A 16,417-nucleotide genomic window follows, 5' to 3' on the forward strand; every position below is an offset into this window, starting at 1 on the left:
AACTTCCCAAATTTCTCTGACGTATTTTTTAGAGTATGAACTTACTAACTGGTAGTACCAGTGAAATATAACTTACTCTGAATCTTTTATATTTGCCTTTTTAGCAGCTGGCGAATGGCAAAGACAATGGGCTTTGTCCAAATATAAGGAATTACTTTACCAGTTTCGAGAGGATATCAGTTGAGAGGAAATTACAGTTACAAACTAAATACCTTTCTGCAACACATGGAGTCATTAGCATTCACTGTCAATCAGTACTACGACTATGATCGACGATCATTCATTTATTCAAATATATTATAGACAGAGTCCGTTGTTTACATTTTTAATCGTAACCGATGCTCTTGTAAAAACCACTTTAAAAAAAAATCAAAGAATGCGAAGAGCTGTATAATAATAGGTTTTGAATAACCATAGCTCTGTTGAAAACCGACTAACTGATACATGGCGACGGTATACACGACGTAAAAGAAAATAATCATTTTTGGTGGAATTCCACCCAATAATGAAAGAGAAGAGACCGGCACATTATAAAATTTGAATAATCAATGGCTGTCATTCCGCCGATAATCATCGAACCGGACAAACTTTTTTGACAGACAGAAAGTTTTGTTTTTTTCTTCATGGACTCCTAACCCCTTCACACTTCATTCGTAGAAAAAACTAGTGTTTTCTTTTATTCTCTGTACCGTTAGATGACTCCTAAACCATAAATGTTTTCTCGGCCTGACAGACAGACGGAAATACGAACGTTCCTAGTACAAATGGGTATTTATGTGGCTACACTTTTGTTCTTCCTTTTGTTCTTTAAGCCAAGTAAAAGAAAAATAAAAACTTACGGAATGAATGGTATCTAAGAAAAATTACATATACCTGTTGTTCCTATAGCCACTTACGTATGCAAATGTAAGCTCAGATTGACAGACAGATGGACAACTCTACATCAATATGTCTCCCCCACGACATGGACATGTAAGAGTCATAACAGGACATTCAGCAGCTGTATCTTTATTTTTTTACCGTTTCACATGTAGAGTTATCAGCGTCCATGTTTTAGGATAGTTATGTTTGAAGTGTCTTGTGCTTTTTTTTATTAAAAGTTTTCAAGTCTTTTAACTATTTTTGTATGCCTTTTACGTCACTCGACCATAAAATGAAGTTTGTCATGAAACTTTTGTAAAACGTATTTTTCCAGAATGTATAATTGTGTTCCGCAAATTATATCATTATTTTCTTCCCATCTAGTCTATATTAATAGGCATTAGCCTATATTAACAGGCATGGGCACTGACTTTAGATAAGTTTTTGTTGGCTATTTTTCATACTAGAATGTAATAGTTAAAATTTCTAAAGTCATAATAATATAGTATCAATGCTAGCAATGGAATATTTCAAGACATTTATAAAAGTTGAATAAATAGATTTATATACTGAGTTTGCAATATTGCAACGTTTGACATGCCATGCATTTAGACTTTTCCGAGTTTTACAGTCCCCATGTTTATTGCACGTAAAATTTGCCAAACGATATATTAAGAAACAATCGTTCCGACCGAGGGTGCTAATGATTAAATTTGGTCCGTAATGCTGTTTTAAGAATTTTCGATTTCAGTTCCGACAGCCCCAACCTTCAGTCAAGCGAAAACATTTTAAAAAATGAGAAAATTCAACTCAAGGAAATTACATTTCACGTTTAGCAAAGATCGTGTGAACAATTCATGAGAAGAGACTGTTTAGAGACTGTTATAGCTTTATCTCTGGCGTCCTAATAAGCGAGACCATCTGAATAAACTATGATGCCAGTAGATCAGTCAGGTGAAGATTAATTTCATCTGAATAAGTTGGTTAAAGTTTTAATTTCTTTTTCCAAGTCAGATGGTTACTTAAATGGGCCAAGCACTATAATTCAAACCCGAGGGAGGTTCATACAATAATGCAGTAAGCCTATTTTGATGGTGATCAATCAAGTAGTTCATGAGAAGGAGTTGTTTAAAGGTTTTCTACTTCTAGCTCTGGTGTCCCCTTATAAGCAAAGCTTTCTGAATAACCTAGCGAGGTCCATGCAGGATTGCTAATCGAGGAAGCTTGGTGAAGTTTATATCATCTGAAGAAGTTGTTTTCCTTTATATTTCAAACTCTGATGGCATTTTAAAAGGGTCAAGCAGAATCATTAAAAAATCCTGCGAGAGGTTCTTGCAAGAATGCAGCATGCCAAGTTTGATGATGATTCATCAAGTGGTTCAAAAGAAGGAGATTTTTTAAAGGTTTTCTTACTTTAGCTTTGGCGGTCACTTAAAAGGGGAACCATGCAGAGGTCCATGTCAGGATGGTACTGACAAAGGTTTATAGAAAGCCGACCCTGATTCATGAGAAAAAGTTGTTGAAAGTTTGTAATATCAAGCAAAACCTTTGAGAATGCGTTCTTTTCTGTTATACTGAACTATTATAACGCACTTTTAATGGGAAAGTTAATCTCAACGAATAAAGATAAAAAACAACAAAAAAACAAAGAAAAGAAAAGAAACGTTTTATAACATTTCATGAGAGCAAGATTTAGAGCCTACCGTCATGGCCGTTTAAACATTCTGTCAGAACGATTCATGAGCTTTTCGTTTAAATATAATTCAACATCATTATTTTTCAAGGTTACCCTGAACTACAAATCAAGTGACATTTGCGACATTAGGAAATTTGAAAGTAAGACTGATTTGATAGTGCAAAGCTGTGACACTGGTAACGACGGCTCTCAAGTGTGTTTCGTTAGCGATGGAGAACGTACTTATGAATACAAATGCGTCGAAGAATCATGGAAATTATCCACTGGAACAGGTAAAACGTGTAACAGGCCCCGCCTAACGTTTTTCTTTGCCATAATAATTACTCATAATAAAGACCTGCATTAACACTAGATGACAAAATTGTTGATAATCGCTTTATTCCACAAATGTTGTTACGTACATAGTTTTAACATTATACAATTGTTTTGACAGTATTTATTCTAAATATGAATAGCGAAGTCATTCCAATAATGACAGAAGTCGGTCTCACAACTCTCGCTCTCATATTGTTGTTAAAGACGTTCATTTAAGAGACTGGACATTACGTACAAGCAAGTAGCTTAAGTCATGTTTTGAAATATTCGTCTTATATGTCTTATCATATTGATTAAAACAATGCTCTTATCTATTTTTATGGTAGAAAATTTCAGTAAAATACTGCAGTAGTCTTGGAATTCGCAATATTTGTATCAATCTCATGTTTTACATTTAGATCACCATGGGAGGCAGAAAAGATTCATTGACTGGATTGTTGGAGGATTATTTGCGTTATTTGCTGTGGCAGTTACTGTGGTAATTTATTGTGGTGTTTTCGGCGAATGTTTTGAAAAGGGTGAGTCAGAATATTTAAAAATCATTAACTATTTAAATGATCTGAGCTTTTTAAATACCAGTTTGAAGTTCTGTTCATGCCACAAACCATTCAGCAGCTGAGAGCATGTTATTTCAAGAAGTACCACATGTAATCTATTTTGTATTTCTATAACTCTAAGCAATTATTACGTTTATGCATTTGATTTCATAAGAAACTGACAACTTTCCCACTTCATGGAGCGCTGTAGCTAGTCGGACTCGAACTGACATCTCCGGATTCTGGGAAAAATTGCACTTAAAATTTTATGAAACAGTTGAAATGGGCTTAAACCAAATACAAAATCATATCTAATAATGCAACAACCCGTTAAATAAATGCTTCAAATAAATCCTTCAAACAGACAATGTGAACTTGGTTGAAAAACGCGGGAAAAAGACGTAACGTTTTACTTGTGCTTAAACTTCCCAATTTTCATAGCATGAACCCGGTAGTCAAGGAATTTTAATTTCATTATATTCAAAAATATTTAAGGATCATTTTCAGATTAAAAAAAGTCTATAGAGGAGAGAACGAGCACAAAATCGGCGCATGAAAAGTTGTGTAGGTGGAAATTTAAGACAATACCTCGGGTGAAGATCAACTTTTGCTATTATTTACAGATGTTATCAAGGATCAGCTTTTTTTGTTTCGAAATTCCCGCTCACTACGCCGTTTTCTGCATGAAATAATTGCATTACAGACTCTTCTTGATTATTTTTGAAATTAAGTTCATGCACACAACTACAATTTTTGGGTCTCGTTCTAGGGCTGAATTTACAGCGTGTTTGTTTATTTTCTGACATAAATATGACCCAAACTTTTTCTTTTTATTCTGTTTTCCTGAAGAAAACGTAAATTACCTACGTATCAAAAGGGCCTTCCATTGGAAATTTCTTAACTTTATATAGGAAAAATACTTGTAGGCAACATTACCGTAAGGCGGTAAACGCGATATATCTTAAATAAACCATCTTTTATTGTAAATAATAAAACTTCAACATATCATATTTTATTTCATCGATATAAAGTTAAATGTAACATTTTATTGTTAATAATAAAACTTCAACATATCATATTTTATTTCATCGATGAGATGTATATTTTTCATTTTTCTTCAAAGTTTGACAAGCGTTTTAAAACTGCGTGACCTTTTAGTATTTTTACGTAAATGGTTGATAATAATCTTTTATTTATATAAACTATAATTATGTTTTTTGAATATGTGCTTATGTGCGTGTGTTTGTGTTTAATTCCCCTCGCCACCGACGTGAGGCTGATATTAAAACATATGATCCCGACTGAAAACACAAGGTTTGGCCATTTGCACAAATGTTCTGAGAACCTAGGTTTTCTGAAAAACTTGTGATCTGAAGCCGAGAACCTGGGTTCTCACTTGAGAACATAGGTACTTGGATTAATTGTGCAATTCGCCTGTCATATAAGCATGTGTGTTAGAGCAATAACCAAGTATATTTCCTTTGAAGCTGTATTCTACTGACGGGTGTATGCAGCTGACAATGAACCGGGAAACAGACTATATTTCCGTATACTGATGAATGCATTTCAGCTGACAAACATTAGTTTGGCACATGATACAAAACAAAAACATTAGCTATGAGATTTTTGTCAGAAAACAACTATTTGAAGAAGGAAACTTTAACTTTACTTATTTTGCTACTGAAAATAGAATGAAAATAAATAAATGACCAGAGCTTGTTTAAGCTTGTAACTTCTTGTATCTTACAGATAAATTTTACCGAATGTCTTTAACCTACATTTTGAAATATAATGGCCCATAAGACACTAAGTTTAGCTGTAGAAAAAAAGATGCCTGTATTTCAAACTTTCTTTCATCATGTTGAATTATTGCCAGTTTTATAAGTTCAATTCTGAAAGTTTATTCCTTTTAAACACAAAAGAATCAGTACTTAACGATTTTAATTTTTAATTAATTTACAGAAGTAGACCAAGAAAAAATATATGCTAACCCTCCTGAGTATAAAAAATGTCCCAAAAGCGGAGCGGTGTACACGGCCTTAAGTCAGAAAAAGTCTGTGAAAGTAACTTGGGAAGAACCAAAAGCAGAAGACGACGAGGAAGTAGTTAGGTAGGCACAAACTGTTGGTTAGTTATACTTAAAAAAATGATCTAAACTTCACGAAGAAGAGATGAAAAAGCATAATACTTTATTTACGGAATGACTTGCCAGTCAATCAATACTATTATAGTATGACAATATGCGCTGACAACAACAACATGATGGTTAATTAATTTGATAAACTGTCTGTCACAGTACAGCAATGTTTTATTTCAGTATAGTATTATATTTTTTTCTAGTCTTTTGGGATCATTTAGTCAATTTATTTTGTATGTTTTGTAGAATTTTCCTTCTTCTAGTGCATCGTTACATCTCACGAACAGAATCAGTGAATTCAACTCTGAAAGTTTTTTGCGTGTTTTGCTTCAAACAATTCTTTACAGTGTCCATTTATACAATATTTTAACAAAGTGCTTAGAAAGCATTTCATTTCCTACAAACATTTGAACGGTTAAATGCACTATGACTTCATTAAAATGTAGACCTAAGAATTAAAATATCGAGTATTTCACAAAAGTACTTGTATCTATCATTTTAGCGAAACCCAAACATACAACAGTGGTGATGAATTCATAGGTAGTCCAGACGGACGGAAGTATATAGTTATATATACTGCAAAAGACGGATATGGTCTCACAGCAACATGCAGTTTTACATTCACTGTAAAATGTGAGCTACAACATTAAATTTAATTACATCAGCAAATCGCTGATTAATATATTAACAGATAAGAACATGTCATTGATTAGTTGTTGACTTTGGAAATTCTTGTGTCAGAGTAAAGTAGGTTATAGCGACTAACGTTTTAGAGGTCGTCAGCTGTCTTATGCCATTGTACTAACACGGTCGGGCTTTGTCAGCTTTTGTTTTCTTCTATATAAAATGTCTCGACTGATTCAATATTGATTTACGAACAAAACAAACATCGCATCTCAAGAAAAGTTTTCATCTAATTAGTTTGCTCGATTTATTTTGACTAGATATAACATGCGACACTCGAGATCCGCCAATGCACGGACGTCAAGATTGTTCACATGGATATATCTATGGATCAGAGTGTGTTGTGGAATGCTATGATGGAAACGAAGTTGTTGATGGTGATACAGCTACTTGCCTGAAAGATAAAACCTGGGATTATACACCAGTTTGTCAGAGTATTTATGTTTCTATGAATATTTATCTATTAATGATAAGGCAGATCATTTCAACATAATTTGTTATTCTATGTTATAAAACTTTGTTTCCTGGTATTGGGTAGTTTTCTGAGTTTGAATACCTTTCGCAATTCAAAAGTGTTGCAGGTAATACAGTTTTATTATGGTACCTTTATTTCCTTTCTAGAGACGCCAATATAAGTTTGGACGCAGATACCGTGTAATAAGGACAAACGACGATATATTTTGCGTCCCACTAGATATATTCTAAACTATGATTTGTCTATGTTCTATGATAAATCTATTTTTCAAAGTTAAACAACAGTATACAAAGTGTATATTTTGGGTGCTTGTGATGCTAAAGGTAAAATGAAACAAGGTTTTCAAAACAAGCGAAGGTATATTTTGATTCCTCCTTAAGATATAGGCAACTTACTTATATTTTTGGGATATCGTATGTTTAGTGCATGTAATATAAATGCGAATAGGATCGTTTCCTCTTTTGCAGTTTCTGTAGATAAAATGTCTTTGCAAAGACTATAGCGCTAATATAAACGAAAATGTTGAAAAAGTGTTATAAAATATTGACAATTGACTTACATGTACGAGATTGCTTCCACACATTGGAATAATTGTGCAAAGTTGCTCAATTGTTTTGCCTAAGTTTTCGCATTGATACATCTGGGACTATCTAATATGCCATGGTTTTCAGAAACTCTAAAATACGGTATGCGCGTACACATACAACTTATCTGAATCACTTCCAGTAGACCCGATTATACCATTATAGCTCCGAGAAACAAGTGAAAATTGAAAATTTAGAAAATATATGTACTGAAGTGAGAACATGTATTACATTTCATCTGTACTTCTCAGTTTTTCATCAGGAAATATTCTATTTGCTGGTTTATTTCTTTTAAAGAAACTGTTTGTCAACCACCATTCGACATAACAAACGGAAAAGTTGCATGTGACGACGAGTTGTATCGCTTCGAAAGCGAGTGCTCTTTTGAATGCGACAGTGGGTTTTCATTGAGTTTGAATAGCCCTAAAAGAATGGAATGTCAGGCAGATAAGACATGGTCAGTAATGGTCACCAGCGTTGCTTGTACAGGTATGCAGTATAGCCAATTAATTACAGCATAGGTCTCAACGTTTACCCTTAGCCCGCTAAATTTCTAAAATCGACCGGTCCGTCATTCTATTAGAACAATACCATTTATTATTCAAATTGGTGTTCACTGAAAATAAACTGACTGAATAGCGAACATTGCAGACCATGATCAGCCTGCATGGATGTGCAGGCTGATCTTGGTCTGCTCTGACTGCAATGGCAAAATCACTTGCCGCCAGCAGGCCTACGGTTAAGTTGTGTTTAACGTCAGACTGGCACAATTATTGATCAAATGGCGACTATCAAGCATTTGATGGTAGGGTAATACACGAGTTGCCCCTCATTGCATTTTAAAGGCACGGATTGATACTTGGGTAGAACCACCGACCTACCGTATACAATAAAGTGTCTTTGTCACAAGTATCAGCTTATTATTAACAAATTAAAAGTGTGAATGTTTAACAACAAAAATTAATAAAAAATGTGCTATTCTTTTATAAATTTGCTACGGATATGATAATAGTGTAAGTATGCATGCATAATCGTATCTATTTTGTCCAAGATAATGAACCGCCAAACATAGAGTGTTTGTCGCCGCAAATATTTTATGCTGATCGAGGTAGTTTCACAACATCTGTTACCTGGGAAGAGCCGTCGGCTACAGACAATGTAGATGCAGATCCAGTCATAAGAAAACTATCGAATATTTCCCAGGGGGATATACTACAGGAAGGTGATCACTATGTTACATATGAAGCTTCTGATGACGAAGGGAATACATTGCCAGCGTTGTCGAAATGTACCATCACTTTGGAAGTAAAAGGTACACTCTTAGCTCAAGTAATACACTTACATGTAGTAGTAAAGCAATAGAGTTTGTATCTCGGACAAATGCGTTTCTGATTTAAAACCAAGGTTAGCTTTTTGAAGAAAGGTAATCGATTATTATCTTCAAATAATGAAGCAATACCCACGGATGGAATAATTTCCCCTACATAAGCTCAACCCACAAAATCTATTCTGTATACTGGGATATTCCTTTCGCAAAATAGTGAGATAAAGCTCGCATATTATTCTGTAGAAAATTTGAATGTTAAGCAACAATCTATTCAATACTTCTGCATTTGTGTTTGTTGAAAATATTATCAACTGGCCATTCATTATTAGATTAGATTTTAAAATGAATGATATCGCTTTATAAATTCACATAGAATTGTTATTTCTGTATTGGTCAAAGCATTATCAATAGCATACTATTTTATACAATAGGTGTTTCCATTTAATAGCAAAAATGAAAAATTAGATAAAATACATTCCTTTAATTTTGAAATGGTCCTCCATAAAACGGTGGATGAAACTTGAGTGTACATGTAAAGACACAATGTAAAGTAATCTTGACTAACATTATTAGGTTATTTAACATTGTTCTGTACAACACGGAAATATATTTGGACGAGTACACGTCCAAATACATCTAGTATTATACAGTTCAATGTCAAATAACCTTTTTATTCTATATCTACTTCATTTTAGATTAAATTAAAAATGGTTCACTGAAAATTGTATTTCTGCCTTCCTCATTTAAAGACGCATAATCTAACTCTGTAAATAGAGCGCCTACTTCACCCAATTTACATTCGGAAAATTTCACACGTTTCGGGCTTTATCGTATGTTTAACATGGGACATTTTGAACCGTCCAAATACGGAAAAAATACAGGGTTTTTTATTGTACGCACGTGCGTCCAATAAGGTAATATATTGTATGGTCACGTGTTGCAAATGAACGTTCACGACTGGATAGATAAAATAGATATAGAATAAAATAGGGTTATTATAACAGTAGCTCGATCTGTGATGTTGTATTCGGCTCGGGTGGATTTTTGCCAGATCGGATATCACGAGGCGCGCTAGAGCCGAGTGTGATTCGACCTTGCAAAATCCACGAGAGCATGATCGAGCTATTGTTATAATGACCTTTTTTTTTATTGTACATCTCTCTGTTTTTGTTTGTCGTTTTGTTATTGAACGAAATCTTCAATGTTCATTAATATTTGAATGGAACTAATTGAACTTTAAATGTGCGCTATTTATAGAACTGTGTCAGGTCATGTATATTAATGAAAGTAGTCAGGTAGCATACAATACGGAAGGTAAAAGGTACAATACGGATTTTCTTCTGCCTGTCCGTATTTAATTGTGGCATACAGGCCGATTTTTTTACAGAATTTATATAGGTATACTATAAAAAAGTCATTCCTCTTTTTCAATATTTTTTTATATATAAAAGTAACGTTTGCCACTGTACATGCATAAAGGTATAGAGGTTTGCATTTTGAATCGACTGGTGGAGTTAGTGCAGTATTTTGTATAACGTTGACGTTAATATATATCCGTTAAGAAAATATGACTGGTACACGATGGAAGATAAATTACCAGTTGTTCAATATGCATAGTAACCATTTGCCGAACTGAACGGTTTAAGTGAAAAATGCCCAATTGAAATAATTGATAGTATATTTTTCCGTTCATGACTCTGGTCATCATAGTATCTAAACATGTATAATGGCATTTTCTTTCTGGTGCCAGTTATGCTGATGATACAATTTAGTCCTGAACTCAATAAGTTACTTTTGAGAAGTCACACTAGGCGTAAAGTTGAGCATGTTGCATGCTATCTACTGACAAACAAAATTTAAAAAAAAATATAGGTCTTTCTAAAGTGTGGTACTCCCAATGGACAATTTCGTTGAAATCATGCTATTTTAATGTTTTCTTTTTACTTTGAAAACCTCGGTTTTCTCATATAAAATCTACACGTCATTTCTCGCCCGTTTACGTTTTCCTGCCAATTTTCAAACAGAATAGAAAAAATGGACAAAATACCGTACGCTGATAGAACTACCATCAAGTCATAGCAACAACTTTTTCAGTAGTTTTCGACACGAGCGTAATTCCTTCCTTTTGGAGAAAATCAATTATTTACTCCATTTTGAAAGATCAAAACGCAGGTAAACTTGTTCCGTTAAATTTTAGAGGTAACGTATTTGTTCGCTGCCATATATGAGCAAACTGTACTGTTCATTTGTAAAAAAGAAGAGTTACAAATGTCTTGTAAACAACGGGAGGAGTAGCTGACGAACAGAATGGTTTTAGATATAACGGATCGTGTGAGGACCATGCTTTCACTCTTAACAGTATCATAAAACAATCTGTTTTGCAGCCTTCATAAATCTATTAAATTGTTTCATTTTTTAGACAATAGATGAAACACACTAACTGAATCACGACTTGAGAGCTAATGTATTTGTAAATGTAATCTCATGTGATTATAAACATTTTTATCGAACGTACAGAAACTTTCATTCTTGGTAAAAGCATACCTAAGAAAAGTATCAAAATTTGTCATTCAGTCCTACCATGTTGGGACTGTTTTATATTTTTAAGTTCTTAAAATTTGTGCATCTTACCGATATTTTATATGCTGCCCCACACTCATACATGTATCTATTATGAATCATTATACTTGATATGTGTTATCACTCTTTATATACATGTACTTTATACAACTTAGGAAATGGTCTCCAAGATATTCAAACAGAAGCCATATAATTTCACTAACGATACACAAATAACGTACAATATGCTTCTTTTTGACTGGATGACTTATAGGCCCACTCTGCAGGTTGTTTGCTTTAATCTATTTTCAAGGGGTTGGAGATGAATGGGGAGGGGTGAGGGTCGGTGGCAATCTTCTGTTGTGCTCCAGTTAAAATGTATTAATTATGAGCCAACGTATGGAACAGTACATACGAACTTATCTCTTGCGGCGTTTGGTTATTATTTCTTAAATAATTTTAGAACATGTGCATCACTAGAATAGTAATACAAAATCTGAAAATTTGTTTTGAGATTTCTGCCTTTGTTTTGTGTAATTTTGAATACATTTTCAGTGATAAGGTGTTTTGCTGGCCCCATGGATGCACTGGACAAACCTCGGTTTATTAATTACAACTGCAGCGATACAAGATACTATGATGGAGTTTATTGTGACCTTGGATGTGAATTAAACATTCCACTCAATGGCTCAGACCGTATGACATGTGAACGAAACGGAACAACTGACAAAGGTGTATGGGTTTGGGATTCCGATGTGCAACCATTGTGTGAAGGTGCTTAATATGTAAAATCTTATCAAAAAGATTAATTCATTGTCACAAGAAAACAAAGTAAACTGTCTAAAAATTACTTGTCTTCATGAAATATAAATAATAACATGTATCTTAAATTAACGCCATATCCATAAAATATTGCATAAAATGTCTAACATTGAACCTCCTTTCATGTCAAACACATATGTACGTCCAATTATTCGTAAGACGTTGGAAAAGCATACGAAAATAATAAAGAAAACACAAAAGAAAGTGTAACGAATATCAAAACTTCTAAATAGTTTTACTGCAGTTCTGTGAAACCGATATTAAATATCATTATATATGTATACTAAGTAAGATAATTGCATATAAAATCTATATAGATCATTTGGAAAAACAGAACACATCCAAACAATTTAAGGAGGTAGGTTACCTTCATATTTGTATGTGCGCATGTCCAACCGGAAGCTAACGTGACGATTTACGACTACGTTTACGACAAACTAAATGTGTTTGTATATTCATTCTTCTGAAAAAAAATCATGAACCTGTCTTCGGTCTGATGCTTTATGGTTTAATAATGCAGAAATAATGAATAAATTGCCGCAGAAACGATCCAAAACAATGTTGCCTTAAAATGACGTCATTGACGTCATGACGTTACGTGTCAGTTACCGCGCAAAATTAATAGCTTTTATCTTGAAAGTACGTAATTCTGTGCATTTTCTTTATTTTAACTATTTTCAAATAACCAATATTTGCTGAAATATTTTTTATGAGTCTTTTGCTCTGAATAATAATCAATATTTTGCTTCTTTTATGTAGTTATATTGAAATGTTATGCGGAATGTAAGAAAATGGATGATGGTAAGCAATGTTATTTGGAATATAGTTGGGTGAAAGGTTACTTGTTACGGCCATTTTCAAATAGAATATCTAGCAGTTTGATTTGTAATACCTATTTTTCAGGTTCCGTTGATAATTTGTTACTTATGTACTAAAACTAAGATCTAAAATTGTCCAAATTTCAGTAGAAAATTGTGGTTTCTTGAATTGAATTGATGTTACCATGGAAACGAAGCCCGTGACCTATGTATCTAAATGTAAAATTAAAAAGCGTTGACACTGGTCTATTTAAGAAACTCGGCTTCGGCTTTTTATTTTCATTTCAACACTATCCATGAGAATAATAGCAGCATGCTGAACGATTTTTCCATGAAAAATTCCAGACGATGGGTACTGCTGTAAGTATTCTAAGCTGTGAAATTTGTTTGAATAAATGCAAATAACACGAAAATATAACTTACGTTAGAAATAATATGTTTTAAAGCTACATCAACTAGAAAGATAATCTTATTCAATACTTTTTATAAGAAATTACGACAAAAAGCAAGATATAAGCTATTTTAAACATCTCTGTTGCCATGGTTACTTTAAAGTTTAAGAAAAATAGGGTACCATGTAAAGTGCTTGGTATTTTGCTAATAATATTACCCAAATATTCCATGCTGGTCGTTAACAGAATGGCACTGAAGCCGTCGAAAACCCCTATTTTTATACATAGTTGTTTAAAAATGAGAGAAAATGCGCTACCATGGAAACACGAGCCCCGCGACATATACATTTTAAACTTATATTAGAAAGCTAACGTGCATATTAGTAAAATTATCAATTATGCAGACTTCTACAGATATCAATGAAATTAAAATACACTGAAAAGTGTTAAATATCCGTATTTTCCTTCTTCTTTCAATATGAAATACCTTTGGAGGGTCGTGTTCTTCAAACCTGGATAAAAAATGAACTTGAAGGGACAGAGACAAACGAAATTGAGATTGTAGCAGTTAAAACTTCATATTACACGAAATACAAAAGAATGCTGTGGTTCAACTAATTTGAATTTACCCTTGTAACAAGGTAACCTACCTCCTTAACACCCCTCTTACCTTGCACCCGATTTAGCAGAAAATTTACCTAAGGGTACAATTTATGGAGGTCAATAATTAATAGAACCGACCGTTACTTTATATTAGTTATTAGTTTCATATTAAGAGAAAACAATATATATGTGTACTTATTTCATATTTCGTTATTTGATTAAGCATGTTTTATCATGGGAATGGAATTTGTCATTAAGCAATTACATGTAAAAAGTATTTATATTTTAAAGGTTATCTGGTAGCCATGTTTACCGGGGATGTTTTACGACACTGACTACGATCATCTATCTTCCTCTCTGTTTGTTTGAACCAAACTTTGTAAACTTCAAGTATTGTAGCAATAACAGGTAGCTTTCATAAAGTCTGAAAAACTAAAAGAATACTGAGGGGTTTCTTTATACCATCGATATTTGATAATAGGCAAATGACATCATAAAGTGTATCCGTAGGATTCAAATTATTACAAATGTATATGTATGTTTTATATTTCAGTGGAAAACTGTCCACCATTAGATCCTCCGGAAAATGGGGATCTTATAACTGACTCTGTAAATGCCCGGCCACTTCATGTTATGTTGTGTAAGGAAGGTTACGACATCCCAAGGGTTGTAACCGATGCTTTCCAAGGGAGATTGGTCTGTCAAGGCAGTGGCAAATGGTATCCATTGTCTTCATTTCCTGATTGTATAGGTAGGCGCTATTTTTTGAATATTAATATTTGAGCCGTACCATGAGAAAACCAACATAGTGGCTTTGCGACCATCATGGATACAGTCCAGCCTGCGCATCCGCGCAGTCTGGTCGGGACCCATGCTGTTCGCTTTCAAAGCCTATTGGAATTAGAGAAACTGTTAGCGAACTGCATGGATCCTGACCAGACTGCGCGGATGCGCAGGCTGGTCTAGATTCATGCTGGTCGCAAAATACACTATGTTGGTTTTCTCATGGCGCGGCTCATTTTACCATTAGTGGTATATTTCAGAAAAAAGTGCGTTTCTATGTTGTGTAGGTAAAGGTTTATTGCAAACGTCTTGGCCACGTGCAGTCATTTTAATTTTAGCTTAATTTTGATAGACATAAAATAAGTGTTTAGTGATGCCAAATACAAAATTTAAATGATACATCTATACCCAATTAGTTATTTTTCTAATCAATTTTATAAACAAATATAATCTGTGATCCTGCCATTTCTTTTAGCCTTTCAAAATACTGTTGATGAATTCATCTGTTGTACAAGCAACCCATTCTGTACTCCACATAGTATTTTGGGTTTGTTTGACTATCCTTGTGGTTCAATGCCTGTTTATCTGAACTATGGTCTATAGAAAAACAGACGATATACAATTCAAAAGCCTTGATTTGTAAACACCAGATAGCTGTATTAGTTAAGTAATTAGAAATTCTTCAAAACGTATCAAATTTAATATTTGAAATCGCTATATATTTACAAGTAACAAAATATCAACAGCCACATGTAAATGCTCTTTCCGAACAATCTCTAGTTTCCAAAACCTTGCATTCACTTCCTTAAATATATTGATCTGCTTGACCATGAAGTTTTGATCCATCAGTGATGTGCGTGATTTACATCTGTTTGATAGCTGAGGGCGAAATGGTTGTAACGAATTCAGGTGTACTAAAATTCCTCCAGGCAGTCACAGTGGTCATTTTGACAAAAAAAGAAATATCGAAATTACAAAATTCTGCTTCTCTTTCAAAAAATACTGCAACAACAGTTTATCAATTTTTCTTTACAAAGACACGACACAAGAATTTTTGTGCTTTTGGATATTTTAAGAACAGTGACCTACACTACAGTGACCTTTACTGCACTTTATACTAAATATTGCATTATGGTCATTTGTAAGAGTATTGTCGCTGTAATTGGTATCTGTTGTTTTCAAAGTACTTAAAGTCTGTGCTGAATGCGGCGGGCTTGAATAAAAGACATTCATTTAAATTTTAATTGAGTACTGAAATATAATAGAAGAATATATTTAACACTTTCTCTTTTATAAATAGGGAGTTTTCTTTTTCAGTTGTAATTATAAATTTGCATGTAGGATATACATATTATATCATTCAATACATAATTTTCCTTTCCAGTCGGCAAATCAGCAAATATCATTTGTACCACGTGGCTGTCCAATATATTACTGTATTGGATCCGCTGTATTCCGTATTTGACCAGATTAAAATTTGATTCTAATCTGCATGTAAACTAAATGATAAAAGCCGCTGAAAGATAAAAGTATCCGCATGAATATCAGCTTGATGTTATGTTTCTTTATACGTCTAAAAGATGAGTTCGTGTCCGTCTTATTCTCTTTTCTCTTTTGTATTGAAAAAATAGGCATAAAATAACAAGAAAATATTTGTAAACCCCAATGATGTTCCCCCATATATATGATTATTCCATATTAAAAGAACAAAATTTGAATTCACAGACGGACATATATACAGTTTACTCATATTACTAAACAATCAAATATTAATATCTCATTGGAAAATCATCCCACCAGAACATGAAGACAATATGCATACCTC

The 16,417-nt window shown here is 33.5% G+C and overlaps 1 protein-coding gene across 2 annotated transcripts in view; it reads left to right on the forward strand.

Moving 5' to 3' along the window:
- LOC123550513 (sushi, von Willebrand factor type A, EGF and pentraxin domain-containing protein 1-like) overlaps positions 1 to 16,417 on the forward strand; it is a 50,935-nt gene that overhangs the window by 5,077 nt on the left and 29,441 nt on the right. For both annotated transcript variants that reach the window (XM_053524942.1, XM_053524943.1), the window contains exons 2-10: positions 2,646 to 2,829; positions 3,271 to 3,390; positions 5,371 to 5,518; positions 6,048 to 6,178; positions 6,490 to 6,663; positions 7,586 to 7,777; positions 8,340 to 8,600; positions 11,730 to 11,948; positions 14,363 to 14,560. In XM_053524942.1, the coding sequence (XP_053380917.1) occupies positions 2,646 to 2,829; positions 3,271 to 3,390; positions 5,371 to 5,518; positions 6,048 to 6,178; positions 6,490 to 6,663; positions 7,586 to 7,777; positions 8,340 to 8,600; positions 11,730 to 11,948; positions 14,363 to 14,560 (1,627 nt within the window). The remainder of the gene's footprint in view (positions 1 to 2,645; positions 2,830 to 3,270; positions 3,391 to 5,370; positions 5,519 to 6,047; positions 6,179 to 6,489; positions 6,664 to 7,585; positions 7,778 to 8,339; positions 8,601 to 11,729; positions 11,949 to 14,362; positions 14,561 to 16,417) is intronic.

The sequence above is a fragment of the Mercenaria mercenaria genome, chromosome 15, assembly GCF_021730395.1.
Source record: "Mercenaria mercenaria strain notata chromosome 15, MADL_Memer_1, whole genome shotgun sequence".
NCBI classification, from domain to species: Eukaryota; Metazoa; Mollusca; class Bivalvia; order Venerida; family Veneridae; genus Mercenaria; species Mercenaria mercenaria.